Below are 18,981 nucleotides of genomic sequence, written 5' to 3' on the forward strand. Positions count from 1 at the left end.
GATCAATAATTGCCTAGTTTCTCACGCTTTTAGAGTGACATGGTTTAGCATTCTCTTGTAATAAAAGAATACAAATCCATCATATGGAATTTGATAATCAGTTCCCAATAATTGACAGTGTCCTTCGAAGTGATATTCCATATTTAAATTGTTATTTTGAATGGATTATTCATGTTCACTTATTCTGGTCCTCCAGGTTGGAAGGCCTTGGATTGAAAATTGATCTAGTTCATCTAATATGAAGTCTCATGAGGAGTTCTGCTGTGTTTTAATTCTTACAAGCCTATCCTTGGATTAGCGAAATGAGCTCCTATGACTACATTAATGATATACACACATTATTTTCTTTCACCACTGAAGGACATAAACATCACTAAGTTGTATTTTTTCAACAAATGGTGGTTTTGAATAATTCTTCTCCACCTGTCCGTTGTCGCAATCAAATCATTCAGCAGACATAAAACAGAAGCTACCTGTTGCTAATTATGATAAATAGAGGTTGTTAAATAGTTATGTAAATAACCCTAGTCCCGTATAGAAAAGGAGAAGAATATGTGTTTTGTATAGTTATAAATAGGGCTATTGTAAATACTTATAGAGTACATCAATAAAATATATTTTTCTCACATGGTATCAGAGCATCAATGAGGAAAGATCGTTGTGCGTCATTCCAGCGACATCCGGGAAAAAAGAACTCAGTCACCGTGCAATTTTTCGGTGACCTAAGAGACTGAATGGCGTCATCTCACGTTTGGTGAGTGTTTTGCACAAACCAACACCACCATTAGACTCAGAAAATTCCGGCGACCAAATCCCACTCAGATTCTCCGGCAACTGACAGCTCACGCACCTCTACACCGGTCCAATATGTGACTCCGCTGTCTTTCCCACGCGCCAGTGCGTGCGTGCTTCTCCGGCTATTTTTTGGCTAGCTTCTTCAGGATAGCTTGTTCCCAAGGCAATCCGACCCTACCCAGCCAATTTACACCTAATTTTGACGACTTTTTTTTCCCGACAATCTATTTGAAGTTTTCGGTGACTGTTCCAGCGGCTGGTTCCTTTTTCTTGCAAGCCACAATTTCTGGGAGCTACAGTGGTGCTAGACCTCTCTTCAACTCATACAACTTTTAGTCAAGAATTTGAGAAATTGGTTGTAGCAAAATGGGACTAATGCTATGAATAGTTGGATGGTTTCTCTACTAGATTATATTGAGTTCCTTCACTACAAAGCATGTAAACAGACATCTTCAGAGATTGCTTCCGTTGTTCAAACAGATAGTAGCTTGACTTGTGTCTCTCAATCTTCAACCTCCAAGTCTTGGGTCATTGATTCAGGTGCATCTGATCATATTTCTAGTAACAAATCTCTTTTCACTTCCGTTTCATGTTCTCAATCTCTTCCAAATATCACAATGGCCAACGGGTCTCAAACCGTGGCAACTGGAATCGGCCAAGCAAGTCCACTTCCTTCCTTACCTTTAGATTCAGTTCTTTATGTCCCCGATAGTTCTTTTAATCTCATAGCCGTTAGTCGCTTAGCCAAATCACTTAAATGCTCTGTTTTATTTTTTGATGACCTTGTTTTTATACAAGAATGCAGTACGGAGCGGATTATTGGTACCATGCGTGAATCAAATGGACTTTATTACCTTATCCTTACTAAATCACATGAACTCACATTTTGTCTTCCTTCAACAAATTGTCTGATTCACCAAATTTATTACATAAACGGTTAGGATGTCCCAGTTTGTCAAAACTTCAGAAAATGGTACCTGGTTTATCTCACTTGTCCCCTCTAGAGTGTGAGTCATGTTAGCTCAGTAAGCATACTCGCTCTCATTTCCCTCGGTGTTATGATAATCGAGCAGAGTCACCTTTCACTTTAGTCCATTTAGATGTTTGAGGTCCTAGCCGGGTCAGTTTTACCTTGTGATTTCGCTACTTTGTCATTTTCATTGATGATTATTCCAAGTGCACGTGGATATTTTTGATGAAAAATCGATCTGAGTTGTTTTCTATTTTCCAGACCTTTCACGTGAAATTCAAAATTAATTTAGTGTTTCTATCCGCACATTTCGTAGTGATAATGCCTTAGAGTATCTAGGATTATTCATTTCAGCAGTTTATGAACTCTCATGGGATTATTCATCAAACATCTTGTCCGTACACATCCCAACAAAATGGGTACTGAAAGAAAGAATAGACATCTTATTGAAACTGCTCGTACCCTACTCATACAATCTCGTGATCCGTTGTGTTTTTGGGGGTATGCAATTCTTAGATCTTGCTATCTTATTAATAGTATGCCATCCTCAGTTATTCAGGTTCCATTCTCTGTCTTGTTTCCTCACTCATCTTTGTTCTCTCTTCCACCTCGTGTCTTTGGGAGCACGTGTTTTGTTCATAACCTTATTCCATGAAAAGATAAGTTAGCTCTTCATGCTCTTAAGTGCGTATGTCTAGGTTACCCGAGAACGCAAAAGGGATATCAATGCTATTCACCTGACCTCCAACGGTACCTCATGTCTATTAATGTTACCTTCTTTGAAACCCAATCATACTTCACAGGTCTAGTTAATCACTTAGATATTTTTGAAGTGCTACCAGTTCCATCTTTTGGAGATTCAGCCACTATCTCCCATTCATCTTCCTCTACAATTCCAGCTCCACCACCTACAGTTCTAGTTCCAGCTCCACCACCTATAGCTCCAGTTCCACCACCTAGTCAGTTCAACCTTCTACAGCTCCACCACCCTTGACTTATCATCGTCGTCCGCGGCTAGAATCAAGCCCAGCTAATTCACGTCCTGCACCTATACTAACCCTGCTAATACTACAGACTTGTCTCCTTTTAGTCAACCGATTGCACTATAGAAAGGTATATGGTCCACACTTAATCCTAATCCTCATTATGTCGGTTTAAGTTACCATCGTCTGTCATCACCCCGTTTTGCATTTGTATCATCTTTGTCCTCTGTTTCCATCCCTAAGTCTACAGGTGAAACATTGTCTCATCCAGGATAGCGACAAGCTATAATTGACGAGATGTCTGCTTTACATACGAGTGATACTTTGGAGCTTGTTCCTCTATTGGTTGTCGTCGGGTGTATGCAGTCAAAGTTGGTCCAGATGGCCAGGTTGATCGATTTAAGGCTTGTCTTGTTGCCAAACGGTATACTCAGATATTTGGGCTCGATTACATTGATACTTTCTCTTTCGTGGCTAAAATAGCATCAGTCCGCCTATTTCTATCCATGGCTGTTGTTCGCCATTGGCCTCTCTATCAGTTGGACATTAAGAGTGCTTTTCTTCACGGTGACCTTGAGGATGAAGTTTATATGGAGCAACCACCTGGTTTTGTTACTCAGGGGGAGTCTAGTGGCCTTGTATGTCGGTTGCGCCAGTCCCTCTATGGTCTAAAGCAGTCTCCTCGAGCCTGATTTGGTAAGTTCAGCCGGTTATTCAGCAGTTTGGCATGACTCATAGTGAAGGTGATCACTCTGTGCTTTATCGACATTCTGCTTCAAATCTAAGTATTTATCTGGTGGTTTATGTTGACGATATTGTTATTACCGGCAATGATCAGGATGGTATTACTAAGTTGAAGCAACATCTCTTTCAGCACTTACAGACTAAGGATCTGGGCAGATTAAAGTATTAGCTGGGTATTAAGGTCGCTCAGTCTAGCTTAGGTATTGTGATCTCACAACGGAAGTAGGCCTTAAACATTCTTGAGAAGACATGAATGACAAGCTGTAGACCTGTCGACACTCCTATGGATCTGAATTCTAAACTTCTGCCAGAACAGAGGGAGCCGCTTGGCGATCCTACAAGATATAGGCGTCTGGTTGGTAAATTAAATTACCTCACAGTGACTAGACTTGACATTTCCTTTCCTGTGAGAGTGGTGAGTCAGTTTATCGATTCTCCCTGTGATAGTCATTGAGATGCAGTTGTCAGCATTCTTCGATATATAAAATCAGCTCCAGGTAAAGGGTTATTGTTTGAAGATCGAGGCCAAGAGAAAATTGTTGGATACTTAGATGCTGACTAGACAGCATCACCTTCTGATAAACGTTCTACGTCTGGATATTGTGTTTTAGTAGGAGGTAATTTAGTGTCTTGGAAGAGCAAGAACCAGAATGTGGTTGCTCGGTCTAGTGCAGAAACAGAATATCGAGCAATGATTGTGGCAACATGTGAGCTAGTTTGGATCAAACATTTGCTCAAGGAGCTGAAATTTGGTGATATCAGCAAAATGGAACTTGTGTGTGATAATCAAGTTGCCCTTCATATTGCATCAAATCCGGTGTTCCATGACAGAACTAAACACATTAAGATTGACTGTCACTTCATCAGAGAAAAGATACTTTCAGTTGATATTACTACAAAGTTTGTGAAGTCGAATGATGTGCTTGCAGATATATTCACCAAGTCCCTCACTGGTCCTCGTATTAGTTACATATGTAACAAGCTCGGTACATATGATTTGTATGCACCGGCTTGAGGGGGATTGTTAGATAGTTATGTAAATAACCCTAGTGCCACATAGAATAAGAGCAAAATATGTATTGTATATAGTTATAAATAGGACTATTGTAAACACTTAATAGAGTACATTAATAAAATATATTTTTCTCCCGTATTTTTTCACGGTGCTCTCAATATATTCCTGTTTGCCATTGCTTCTTAGCCTTTTCCTTTTTGAGATCCCAGTTTTAGATGATGATATTAGGGGATATGCAGGTTTTTTCTTCTTTAGGGATGGTTAAGTGTCTTCTAGACAACTACTTCTTTTGTTAGGTAACTATCTGTTTTCGTTCTTTGCTTTTGGCAGCACAGTTTTTCCTTTTATTTTTCCCTTCAGTTGCTCAACCGTTGTCAAGATCTTTTGCTGAAAAAGTTTGCATGACTTGAAGTCCTGCGTAGCATTACATTTGCATTGTGATTATCTTTGATTGCTTCTATACATTTTTTGTTAAATTTTGGATCAGGTATTGTGAATGCTTTGCTTCTGGCATATACTGTGATGGATGCAACTGTGCCAATTGTCATAATAATGTCGAAAATGAGCCTGCTAGGCGAGAGGCAGTTGAAGCTACTTTAGAGCGTAATCCGCATGCATTCAGGCCTAAAATTGCCAGCAGTCCACATGGAGTTCGAGAAAATAGGGTATTCTTTTAAATTTAAGCAAATTCATGGATGATGCATCATTAAAATCTGAAGCATTGATGAAATTATCCTTATTTAATTCTGTATGAGGTCTGAAAGTATCTTTGGTATATGGTTCTGGTTGATGTATAGTTTCTTGTCTGTGGAACTGTTTCAATTTTTTATTTTTGGGTGCGTGAGGTGGGGTGGGTAAATAAAGTTCTGGTCTTAGTAACAAACTGAAATGGTGCAATACTATATGAAAGTTATGTAACTGGTTTAACCAGAAATATCTATCAAGCTATCCTGGTCATCTGTACATGCGGAAATGTTCTTTTTACACCAAAAGAGTAAATGAAATAAAACTATTTTCTTAAACTCTTTACATCCTTTATATGATTTGGAAAATTATCCTGTTTCTTTTGTTCCAGATAATCCAAAAAGTACATGATGGTGTGGTTTTCCAAATCACCTTCTCTCTTTGCTAATCTTCTTAACATTCGAGCTCGTAACTGCTTTTCCCACAGACTTTAGTAGGACCCAAGAAATATTAAATAACGATAATGCAAGAATTTGAAGCTGATTAGTGATCTTGCAATGTACCCAAAGATCCATTTCATCTCCATTATCCTTTCAGTATTGTATCCCTCAATGCCCACCATGGGAAAAATGTTACTCCCTCTGTTTCAATTTAAACGACACACTTTCCTTATTAGTCCGTTAAAAAAGAATGACACATTTTTTTATTTAGAAACAATTTAATTTTAAACTTTTCATTTTAAACACTTTACTGTTAATGAGAAGCTTTTATAGTCACACAAATATCATAGCCCCACAAAACTTTTGCCCCTTAAGCTTTTAGGACCACATATTTCAAAAGTCTTCTTCTTCTTTCTTAAACTTTTTGCCAAGTCAAACTACATCATCTAAATTGAAACGGAGGGAGTACTTTTTTGTTGGCACCTTGGTCAAGCATAAAAAGCGGAATGAACAAAGAAAAACTGTTTATCCTTGTATTTCAATCGTAGTTAGATAGGCCTCCTGTTATTCTCTGAACTTTGAGAAATTAAGTCAAATATCAGTCTCCAAACTGGTCAATCTAAGAATCAAAGTGAACTTGGTTAACTGCACGTGAAATGCAGTATTTGTCTAACAGAAGCAAACGAATTTGAGTCATCAAAATACTAATATTTATTTTTGATGACTAGAGTTTTCTCCTAGTTTCAGGCATTATGGCAGTATTGTTCTTCTCGTTTCACTTTATGCTTCTTGCTTTGTGTTATTACTCCTAATTTTTTAGCTTTTCCTTTTTGTGATAGTGTTGATTTCCAAGATGACCCAAGTGATTTTTCTTTTCTTTTCTATAATTTTGTGGATTATCTAGAACTGTTGCATGCAAGAAGTTTCTGAAGAGACGGATCTTGATGTGTTTGCTTGTAATGGATTACAAACAGCAACTGTAATTTGTTGCTGTACTGAAAAAACTTGCATGTCTCTGTCCTCTATGACAGTTTAGAACTGATCTTCAATCTATGCAGGAGGAAGCTGGGGATGGCTTAGTACTGCCAAAGCATAATAAAGGCTGCCACTGCAAGAAATCAGGTTGCCTTAAGAAGTACTGTGAGTGCTTCCAAGCCAACATTCTTTGTTCTGAAAATTGTAAATGCATGGACTGCAAAAATTTTGAAGGAAGCCAAGAAAGGCAGGCTCTTTTCCATGGAGATCATGCCAACAACATGGCATATCTCCAGCAAGCAGCAAATGCTGCTATAACTGGTGCCATTGGATCCTCTGGTTATGGATCGCCTCCAGTGAACAAGAAAAGAAAGGCTCACGAGCTGTTCTTTGGGTCAATGATTAAAGACCCTGTTTATAGGCTCGGTCAACTTCAACAGGTAAACAATAACTGTTATCCAATTCAACTTGACGTGTTTCTCAATTGTGCATCTCATCTGCATATTCTGGCATGGGGTCTGTTCTGATAATAATAGAGTAGGATTAAAGGTTATAGGTTTCATTATAAGACATGGAATTTGTAATGAACAACAAGAAATTGTTTTACTTGATTTTGTGATCATTTATCAGTGTTTCTATGCTATCTATTAAGCAGGCGAAACAACTTGCTGTAGCTCTGGCTTAATATTTTGTGATAATAGTTGATTAGTGAACTCAAATCATACCATACAGGAAAGCCAAATCAAAGCTTCAGTTTCACCATCTTCGCTGTCTTCTATTCCTGGTCCTCGCTTTGGTAATGCTGCAGCATTAGGTCCTTCAAAGTTTACCTACCGGTACTGCTAACTACCCTTGAGAAATTAACACCCACTGCTCCTTCAGCAGATTAATTGTTGCCTCATTGTTGTAGGTCCCTGTTAGCAGACCTAATCCACCCACATGATATCAAGGAGCTTTGCTCTGTTTTAGTTGACTATGCATGGGAAGCGGGCAAGATGCTTGCAGGTATACTTTGATGTTTATTAAGAACATGGCTTCATTCACATCTACTTGTATCACCAATACTTAAAAGTATATCTTTCATTGTATTGACTTTCCAGCTTGTTTAGTTTAAGGTCGTTTTGATGATTTTTCCATGGGGTGTACTTACAATGGTTTTTAAGTCTTTCTTGAATCATCACTGGAATTTCTCCTGTCTATATTTATTTATTACTTTAATTATGCTTTTTTCCTTCTTAATATTTGGGATCTATGACCTAAGTAGCAGAAACAGTACCTTTAATTTTTCTCTGAATCTAATACTAGGTAATAGCTTAAATGGGGTGATAATGTTTAGCTTAGATAATACTTTTCTGCCTCTGAACTAAATTGAGATCAAGTAAAAACATTCACCCAAACTGAAAATATCAAACTTTAGAACTATGGAAACCTTAGCTAAATGTGTCATATGTGTAGCATGGACAGCTATTTGAGATTCATTTATGTGTTTAATGCTTTTTATCCATTACCGAGGATTAAAAGAAGCTGCTGGTTTTGTTTCTGTTTTTTTTGGGCTACTTTTCTTCTTTTCTTGTGTGGGGATTTAGGATGCGTAGGGATCACCTTAATATGGCCTTCGGACAGAGTACTAGAGTAGTTTCCATCATGTCAAAGACTTCTTCTCTCTATTTTTTCTCTGTCCTGGTTCATTTTCTTTCCCATCTATTTTCTTCTGAACAGAACCAAGTAGGAAGAGGACAAATATTAAAAAAAAAATGAATGGAAGGACAAAAATTTTAGAAAAAAAAGAATGGAAAAGACAGGAAGAACGGGCACAAGAGCAGACTAAAGGAGGGAGACTTAAGTACTGGGGGTAGTGTAGACATGTTGTGAAAGTGATCTAGAGATTAGCGAGATCTACCTTATATACTTGTTAGATAGTTAATGTACATAGTTAAAATGTGTATAGTTATGCTTAATGTTAGTGTCACAACATTGGGAAAACATGATTATCTATTACGTAAAGTTTGGATAAAGGGCTCAACATAAGACAATTGTTTTCATACATCTCCATAATCTTTTCTCCTGTGTCTTTATTTCTCACGTGGTATGATAGCCTGGTGAGAAATTTCTCGCTATGGACTCACCAGCGACGTGTCTGGAAAAGGAAAAGCTAGTCAATGCACATTTTTTCCGGTGACTTTCAGGGTTGTTTGCGTCAACTATCTGTTTCGTGAGTGTTGTGCGAAAACCAACACTGTCACGGGGTTCGGGACCTTTTGGCGGCCAAAGCCAATAAACTAGCTGACTGCTCATATGTTGCCACACACTAGCAAGAGTAAGATCTCTGGTGCCATGTTAAGACCATGCGCCAAGCACGTAAAGCACTTTCCAGCCATCTCCATAGTAGTCATTGTTCCTTGGGGTCACTTGGTCATCCCGACCTGACCCATCTAGTTTCTATGCAATTCTGATCACTGGTTGTTGAGATTCCATCCCGACCTGACCCATCTAGTTTCTAGCCAATATCGACCACTGGTTGTTGAGATTCCATCCCGACCTGACCCATCTAGTTTACAGCCAATTCCGACCACTGGTTTTTGAGATCCATCTTTGCCAGCCAACTTTTTGATGACTCTCTATTTCTAGCAACACTTTCTGCTACTAGAGGCCTCTTCTTGACCTTCAGAATTTTCTAGTGATTTTTTTACAATCTTCAGGCTACCTACTGTAGCCAGCCACTTCCCAATGACTTCTCTGGAAGAATTGTTATCGATTTCCTCCTAGTTACTAATTTGTTTGATTAGAACTCTCAATTCAACCATGTCTTTCAAGTTTGATGTGTTTGGATTCTTTGGTTCCAACAACATAGGATTCAGAAATTCAAGTCTTATGATTACTTCGGAACCGTTAATTGGGACTTTAAACTATTTAACTTGGGCTTCCTTTATTGAGTTACGGTGCAAGAGTCTGTGGTGTCTAAGATCACTTCACTAAAAGGGTCACCGAGATTGATGAGAAGACTTGAGCAGTATGAGAGAATGTTGATGCTCAATTATATAGTCACTTGTGGTGATCTATTGATTCAAAGTTGAAGGCTTTGTTTTCTCCATTCCAGATATAGAAAAGCTCACTTTTATATGTTGAGTTTCCCACATTGGTTGTAGGATTAAATATTAGACTAGGTTTTGGGCAATCCTCACCACATGAGCTAACTTTTGGGGTTGAGTTAGCCGAAAATTCATTTTTTATCATAGTATCAGAGCCGGATCCATCCCAATTCTTAGTTTACTTGATATTAGGTCCCCATGTTATATTGCCCACACTCCAGATGTCTAGTCCTAGGTGAGGGGAGGGGGAGGGGGGGTGAGTTTCCCACATCGGTTGTGGGATTAAGTATTAGGCTTCTTATACGGTCTTCCTCATTTCATGAGCTAGCTTTTCAGGTTGAGTTAGGTCCAATATCCATTTTTTTCATTATAACTAATGACATTTCATTTTTGTGATGTGATTTCTCTTTTGACTAACTTAAATAAGAATGCATTAAATATGTCTACTTATTTGGAACATGTACAGGCAATCATGGAGGAATTTGAGAAGTTGATGCCAGTCACTACTAGTATTAATTGTGGAAAGAGTAAGATACTTGAATAATCTCATTCATATCTTTCAATGTCATATACATGGCTTTATATACAAAAAGGTTGAGAAGCAGAATTACCTAAATCCGATAAAATCTGGGATTATATAGAATCATGTAAAATACACAAAAATAATCAGAAATTTGATATTCTAGATTACAACAATTATCCCTAAAATCTTAGAGGATCAGATCTTGATATGGAGAATATCTTCTGGAAATCCTCTATCATTCGACACTCCCGCTCAAGCTGGTGCATGAATATCTTCCATTCTAGCTTGCTTATCAGGTCTTGAACATATTATTTGGCTGTCCTTTTGTTAAAACATCGGCCAACTGATCTTTTTTAGATATAAATGGCATACAGATGAGTCCTTTATCTAATTCCTCCCTAGTTAGATTAGGTTTTCAATGGGTCAAGCCCTTGGACAAGGTATCTAAATGAAAATTTTTGGTAAGTTTGTGGGGCTGTTGATGTATTCTGCCAAGAGTTTAATACCAATCAATCCATCAATACTATTAAAAATCTGTAAGGTGTGAAACTAGAAAAAAGAAACAAATTCGTCGATATTGTTCAAGTCTGCCAAATATATCAAATTCATTGATATTATTTAAGTCTGTCAAACAGAACTAATGTAAGAGTCTTATTATTGAATACTATGTTCTAACGAGTTATAATTTTAAATCAAATGAACTATAATGGGCATGAAAACATTTTAAGGCTTTCAAGTAAGTACATTAATTCTTAACTCATGCGGCATTCATTTTTTTTTGATAAGGTAAAGGTTTTATTGATAAAAGTACCAAGATGGTACATAAGATTACACCAGGATCAGACCAACACCTATAATAGCATACTTTCAGTTACAAGTTGCTTAGCACATCCAAAAACTCCATATATTGATCTAGACTTTCAACTAAACATTTCTTACACCAAAAAAATACATTTTGAAGCGAAGTATTTTTTATTCTAGCAATGTGATTCCTCTTGTCCTCAAAGCAAACATTGTTCCTTTCTTCCCAGATGGTCCAGAAAATGCATAGAGGGATGGTCCACCATAGTTGCTTCTGATTCCTTGATACCTTCTGCTCTTGCCAGCTGACCAGTAGAGATTTTATGTCTGGAGGCATAGTTCACGAAACACCACACTGATTCAAAAAAAGCTCCCAGCACTGTTTAGCAATTTTACAATGGATAAATAGATGATTAACAGTTTCCAACCCTTCTTCACATAAGTAGCATCTGTTACTTAGGCAGAATCCCCTTTTTTTGTAAATTATCTCGAGTTAAATTGGCTTCTCTGATAGCAACCCACCCAAAACAAGCCACTTTAATAGGTGCTTTGGTTCTCCATAACATTTTCCATGGCCAATTAGATTCATATTGATCATTTTGTTCCTGGAGAAGATTATAACAACTTTTGACAGAATATCGCAGATCATTGCTTGCTGTCCAAACCATAAGATCCTCCTTGTCTTCCTCCACCACTGTTGTGCCTAGTAATTGGAGTAATTGTCCCACTTCTTCCAACTCCCAGTCATTAAAGCCTCTTCTAGGATTTAGTTGCCACTCATTAGTAGAATAGAATTCAGCAACAGAACCATCTTTATTCACAGAGCAATTGTACAGGTTTGGAAATCTGTTACTTAAGCTCACACCCCCTAACCATACTTCAGTCCAAAATTTGATTTTTTTTCAATTTCCCAACTTCAGCTATGTAAATTGATGAAATTCATTCCACAACTTACTGATATTGCTCCAAATACTACCTTTTGTAGAGTTATGAACAATTGCAGGCCTCCATGTATCTTTCTTCACATACTTGACATCTATGAGTTTCTTCCAAGTGTTTTCCTTTCCATCATTATATCTCCATAGCCATTTATATAATAAGCTTTTATTATGCATTCTCAAATTTCTAACCCCCATGCCGCCTCCCTTCTTCACAGTCATTACCTTTTGCCATTTAACCAAATGTATCTTCCTTTTTTCTACATTTCCTTCCCATAAGAAATTACTTCTCATAGTATTCAATCTTTTCTCCACACTAACAGGTAACTGGAACAAGGACATCAAATAAGCTGGAGTACCATCCAACACACTGCTAATCAAAGTAAGTCTGCCTCCAAAGGACAAATATTGCTTTCTCCAGGTAGTCAGTCTGCTGGAACATCTATCCAAAACTCCCTGCCAGATCCTCTGTTCATTTTTCATGGCACCTAGATTGTAGGTAATTTTTCCACCTTACACCCCATTACCTCTGATAATTCCTCTATACAATGGTCCGCACTTATGCTAAACAAACTGCTCTTTGTCAGATTCACTCTTAAACCTGACACAGCTTCAATAGCTAAAAGGATTCCCCTTAGATACAAAAATTGTTCTTTCTGTGCTTCACAAATCAGTAAGGTATCATCTGCATACAAAATGTGGGAAATATCATAGCTAAGACCACCCCTTCTGCTAATATTCAAGCCTCTAATCCAGCCCATTGACTCTGCTTTCTTCAGCATATTGCTAAAAATTTCCCTGACCAGCACAAACAGATACGGGGATAAAGGGTCCCCCTGCCTTATTCCCCTAGTAGACTTGAAGAAACCTTGAGGACTGCCGTTGATAAGAACTGAAAATCTCACTGTGGAGATGCAATAATCAATCCATCTTATCCATTTTCCCCCAAAATTCATTTGTCTCATGACGCCTGTTAAGCATGCCCAGTTAACATGGTCATATGCTTTCTCAAGATCTAATTTGCATAGCACCCCTTGCCTTTTATTCTTGAACATATATTCCACACATTCATTTGCAACCATTGATGCATCAACAATCTGTCTTCCCCTTATAAAAGCATTCTGATTATCGGAAATCAAGTTCCCTATAACCATCTTGAGTCTTTCTGCTAGCAATTTAGAAATAATTTTATACATAGAGCCCAACAAGCTGATTGGTCTAAAATCTTTTATTTCCTCTGCCTCCCTCTTCTTTGGTATCAAAGCAATAAAAGTAGCATTGAAGCTTTTAGTAAAATTTGCTTCCTGAAAGAATAACTTCACAGTATTCCACACATCTTCTCTGACTATATTCCAACATTTCTGAAAATAATGTAGGTTAAAACCATCTGGACCGGGTGCTTTATCTCCCTTAAATAGTTTTATAACCCCTTCCACCACTTCTATTGTGACAGGTCTCTGCATCCATTCTTTTTCCTCCTCTGTAATTTTTTTTAAGTCATCTCCACTCCACTCTGGTCTCCAAGGTTGAGATTCTCTAAACAAGCTATTATAAAATCCCACAATATGCTTCTTTATCAACTCATCATCCTCAGATAGTTCTCCTTCAATAACAATCTTATCGATGCTATTGTACCTCTTGTGTGCATTTGCTTGCTTATGAAAAAATTTGGTATTCCTATCTCCATGTTCAATCCATAAACATCTAGACTTCTGTCTCCAGGAGATTTCTTCTGCTTTTGCAATTGCTTCAAGTTCACTTATGATAGCACATCTCTCAGCTTCCATTTGTCCAGAATTCTGACTCAATAGCCCTCCTGGTCCAAAGCCTCCATCTTTGATAATGCTCTAGTTTTTCTATCTTCCAAGTTTCCAAATACTTCTTTGTTCCATTTCTTCAGATCTTCTTTTAGCAACTTTAGTTTCTTAGCTAGCTAGCACTTCATCAGCTTTGCCTTGAACCCTATATGAATTTCACCATTTCTCCACCAATTCAATGAAATCTTTATGTTCAAACCACATATCTTCAAATTTAAAATAACCTTTCCCCTTGTTCCAATCACCACACTCTAACATGATAGGACAATGGTCTGAAGTTACCCTGGGCAACACTCTTTGCTTTATGAGTTTAAATTGTTCATCCCAGCTTTCAGAGAGCAAAAATCTATCAATTCTAGAAGCACATTGATTATTTTCCCCTCTGAACCATGTGAAGGCACCTCCATGAAGTAGAGGATCCAATAATGAAAGATCATTGATGATTCTGGAAAAATCCCTCATTGCCCTAGTATTTCTTGCATTACCATTCTTCTCCTCTTCATACCTAATAACATTAAAATCCCGACCAATTGCCCAAGGTTGTGAGATTAAACTAGAAATTGCAGCCAGCTCTTTCCACAATTCCTTTCTCCTCTTTCTGTCACACGGTGCATAAACTCCTGTGAAAGTGACTTGTGAACCTGTGTTCTCCTCTTCCATCAAAGTTGTAAGTGAATGCTGTCCCATATATTTTCTTTGCAATTCCACCTCCTTTTATCCCAATACACAACAATTCCCCCACTGTTACCCTGAGCTTCCAATTCAATCCATTCAGTCCATCTAGAACCCCCTACTTGCACGATATCGTTCTGATTTAAGCCCTTCATTTTAGTTTCAGAGAGACAAACAATGTCAGCATTCCATCTTCTAAGAAGCAAATCCACCATTCTCCTTTTCTGTTTATCATTCATACCTCGAACATTCTAGCAAATGATTCTCATCTTCATTGAGAAACAGACATAGCCCTCCTACCCTTTCCTCTACCACCATCAAACCCACTGGAACTGGATTCTCCTTTGAACTTGACCCCAAACTCGAGCAGTTTCCTCTCTCTCTCTCATACTTTTTACCAGGAGAAGAATTTCTGTGTTTAGAGGAAGATACTGATTTTTTTGGCCTTCCATCTTCAATTCGCAACAGTAATTCTAGCAATCGTTCTTCTGTTTCTATTGACTTAACACCCAAGTCTACAACAACAACAACAACAACAACCCAGTATAATCCCACACGTGGGGTCTGGGGAGGGTAATTTGTACGCAGACCTTACCCCTACCCCGAAGGGTAGAGAGGCTGTTTCCAGGAGACCCTCGACTCAAAAAGCAACCGAAACCGATATATTAGTACCATAAAAATGCATAATAAAATAACAGCAATACAATAATAGCAATACAATAAATATGAAATACAGAATACGACATACGAAAAAGATGACTGGTATGGTAAGACTAGCAGGTAAAGCCCTGCATCAATAAATGACCAATGACATTCTTAGTCTAACTCCTAACTGGCTAGTCTCACTCTATTGTGATGTAGAAATATTCACAACTCTCCCCTAACCTACAACCTTAATACTCGACCTCCATAATTCCCTGTTAAGGGCCATGTCTTCAGTAATCCGAAGTCGCGCCATGTCCTGTCTGATCACCTCTCCCCAATACTTCTTAGGTCGTCCTCTACCTCTCCGCATGTCCACTACAGCCAGTCGCTCACATCTCCTCACCGGTGCATCAGTGCTCCTCCTCTGAATATGTCCGAACCATCTGAGTCTTGCTTCCCGCATCTTGTCCTCTATGGGGGCCACGCCCACCTTCTCTCGAATATCTTCATTCCTAATCTTATCCATTCTTGTATGCCCGCACATCCACCTCAACATCCTCATCTCCGCTACTTTCATCTTCTAGATGTGTGAGTTGTTTCTAAAAAAATTAGTTCCTAGAATATCTGCCAATAGTGCTTCATTTGCAAACACTAGAAGAACTACCAAAATGGTGGTGCTGGCCAAAACCTGCTTCCTGGCCCCTTCCTTAGCTAGGATGTTTGCCACTCTAGTTGATTCTCGGTGGCTTACGGCCGGATTCCCCAACCTTGCTAGCAATAACCTGCATGCAGAAATTACGAAGTTATAATGAAGGTTACCTCTGTTAACCATGTGTATTACCTCCGCTGAGTCAATAGCCACTTCAAGGGGAGTGAAATTGTTATCCACAGCCAACTGCAACCCCTGCAATTGTGCTAGTAATTCTGATCGAGAGTTACTAGTGTGTGCTAGACCTTTCATGAAGCCCATTACCTAGTCACCACTAGGGGTATCAAATGGGCGGGCTGAGCCGATTTTGGACGGGTCAAAATAAGCTAGGTCAATAAAGGGGTGGGTCACTGACCCCATTCAAAAGTTACTTGGTTGAGATAGGCTGGGTCAAGATGAGCTTAAATTTGGGTCGCCAACCCTCCCAACTCTTACTAAGCTTTAATTAATATGTGTTGTTTTCTTGTGAATTGTATAATTACTAAATAAGACTGTTTTCTTTTGTTATGGTCATATATAACATATCAAACAAAAAGGAATTATTTCTAAGATATTTTGGCAAAGTTACTCATGGATCAATTTGGGCTAAAAATTAACCCAACTTTAAATGCGTTGAAATGGGTTGGGTCAAGATGAGCTGAGCTCAATAAATGGGCGGATCAATAACTAGCCCAACCTTGGGCAGGTTGGGTGGGTCATTTGGGCTTGGGCTAAATTTGACAGCCCTTGTCAGCACTACTATTTTTAAAAAACCCCTCCTATACCACCTGCCCTTGGATTTGTTAAGCTAGAGCCATCAGTGTTGAGCTTATAGGAACCCTTGTGTGGGGGTTCCCGTTTAACATTGATGGTCTTCTTAGTAGCGGTTGAAAGGTTGTCTTAGCAACAAGGAGAAATTCCACTGCCTCAGCAATGGTGTTCTTAATAGGTAGCCTCTTCTTTGTTATTGAACATGTTGCTATTTCTGGTTAGCCAAGTGTGCCAGAAGCAGAATGGGAGGAGGTGTCCCCGGGTGATGTTGCTGTTAAAGTCTATGCTCCTAATTTTGGAGTAACAGACCATCCATGAGCTTGGAAGTTAAGGGCATTTGTACAAGAACTGTAGGTGCATTCTTGAGCAATGCTCATCTACAGTGAGAGATAAGATCATCTACAATTTCTTTATTACAAAATAACAATAAATAGAAGTTGATAAAACTGCATTTTTTTGTTGAGATGCATATATCGTATATGAAAATTTTATCTGCCTTTTCCTATTTAGGGAGTATAGATAAGATCAGAATTACTTTAGAAGTTTTCCAAATTAGGAATAAATGGAAATTGCATCTATGCGCTTGAGTATACTATTAAAAGTAAACCAGAATGCTCCTTACTAGAGCAAGAAAGTCAGGCCATCTATTTCAACAGTTTAATGCAAGCTCCTGAGTGGAGGATGACTAAGCTCGGATAGGTACTTATGCACAAGCTGGTACAGTGCTTCTGGTTTAGATGATAGCTAATTTAAGATCTAAATTCGTTTACAATTAGTCTGATATGGAAAAAAAGCTTTATTAAAAAGAAAAAAAATTGTTTTATCTCTTTTACCAGATAGAGGACCATATCATGATCTGATGGTTTAGCATCTATTATCTGATGGTTTTTCCATGTGATTGTTTGCTTTTAGCTGACATTTCCACTATACATAATGTTTAATTGATTATGTGTTGGAATGCTTTCAGATGAAAAAGATGCTTCACTAAAACAGGCGAAGTGCCACAGTGAAGCTTCTTACCCTTCATCAGGTGTTGAGAAGGTTATACCTGATGATTGTTCAAGTGCATTCCAGGCCGAGAATATGGATGAGTCTAGTTTGGATAGTGCTAATGTACCAAAAGAAAGGCCAATGTCTCCGGGAACATTAGCACTCATGTGCGATGAACAGAATACGATTTTTACTGTGGCTGCTGCTCCCCCTAATGACCCAACAAGCCTTAGCAATAATACATCTTCCCAACTTCCTCATGGGCAGGCCATGAAAGAAGTCTACCCAGAACTGGAGAAGATCGTGTTGACGCGAACTCGTGATTGCCTTAAAAAGCTGATCACTTTAGGAGAATTAAAAGGTTAGTTTCTAATCTTTTCTGTCTGAAAATCTGATTCTACTCATTAATTGATAGCACTTGCCAAATGCATCTGAATCAATGAAACCAATAATAAGCCCTAAAATTCCTATCAGTGAATATGTGCCCTTAGAATGATACAACAAGAAAGCTTCTCAATTGTCACGGCACAAACTCCTACCAGAGCCGTGACGGCGCCTAACACTGCTTGCTAGGCAAGCCAATCCTTCCGCAATAACAATAACTAAATTAATAGAAGCTTGATAATCTCAACAACAGTAATATCATAACATATCTGAGAAAAACAACAATAACACAACTACAGCTATCCCAATAATTTGGTGAGTACATGAGCACTACAGAATCTCAAAATACATAGCCAAATCTTCGGTACAATACGATAGAACAGTGATAACCAAAATAAACAAAAGAAAACTTCAAGGTCTGCTAACGACATAACAGCTACCTCGTAGTCTTCACAAGCTGAATCCGATGCAAACCTCTAATAATCGCCATGCCCCGAAGTACCTGGATCTAAACGTAGAGTGCAGAGTGTAGTATAAGTACAACTGACCCCATGTACTCAATAAGTAACAAACCTAACCTCGGGCTTAAAGCAATGACGGACTCAAAAGAAAGTTTCAACACTAATAATCAATAACAACTCATAATATAATGAAAACAGTGAAGTATATAACTTAGAAGATATCATGTTCAGTTCGTTCACAATTATAACAATCAAAGTCCAATCTTTCACCAAAATTTCTAAAATATGAGATTATCGAGGAAACTGTGATTTTCCCAAACTTTCAACAATAGATAAGACATTTCATTTACCAACTAGCATGAGAAAAATACATCTCTATGCCTACATGTCAAGTCAATAACATCACAGTGAAATCATCAAGTACACTCACTCTCAGCACACTCAAGGTGCCTGGCACAAATGCCCCACACCATCACACACACAATCTCTCAGCACTGTACGGGTGCCTGCCCCACACCATCACACACACAATCACTTAGCACTTTACGGGTGCCTGGCACAAATGCCCCTCACCAAAACACATATATATCACTGCG

At 38.4% G+C, this 18,981-nt stretch overlaps 1 protein-coding gene across 2 annotated transcripts in view; it reads left to right on the forward strand.

The window, feature by feature from the left end:
• LOC107808483 (protein tesmin/TSO1-like CXC 5) overlaps positions 1 to 18,981 on the forward strand; it is a 44,380-nt gene that overhangs the window by 12,296 nt on the left and 13,103 nt on the right. For both annotated transcript variants that reach the window (XM_075236861.1, XM_075236862.1), the window contains exons 3-7: positions 4,995 to 5,172; positions 6,690 to 7,046; positions 7,339 to 7,442; positions 7,517 to 7,611; positions 17,518 to 17,901. In XM_075236861.1, coding sequence (XP_075092962.1) covers positions 4,995 to 5,172; positions 6,690 to 7,046; positions 7,339 to 7,442; positions 7,517 to 7,611; positions 17,518 to 17,901 — 1,118 coding nt within the window. The remainder of the gene's footprint in view (positions 1 to 4,994; positions 5,173 to 6,689; positions 7,047 to 7,338; positions 7,443 to 7,516; positions 7,612 to 17,517; positions 17,902 to 18,981) is intronic.

The sequence above is a fragment of the Nicotiana tabacum genome, chromosome 18, assembly GCF_000715075.1.
Source record: "Nicotiana tabacum cultivar K326 chromosome 18, ASM71507v2, whole genome shotgun sequence".
NCBI classification, from domain to species: Eukaryota; Viridiplantae; Streptophyta; class Magnoliopsida; order Solanales; family Solanaceae; genus Nicotiana; species Nicotiana tabacum.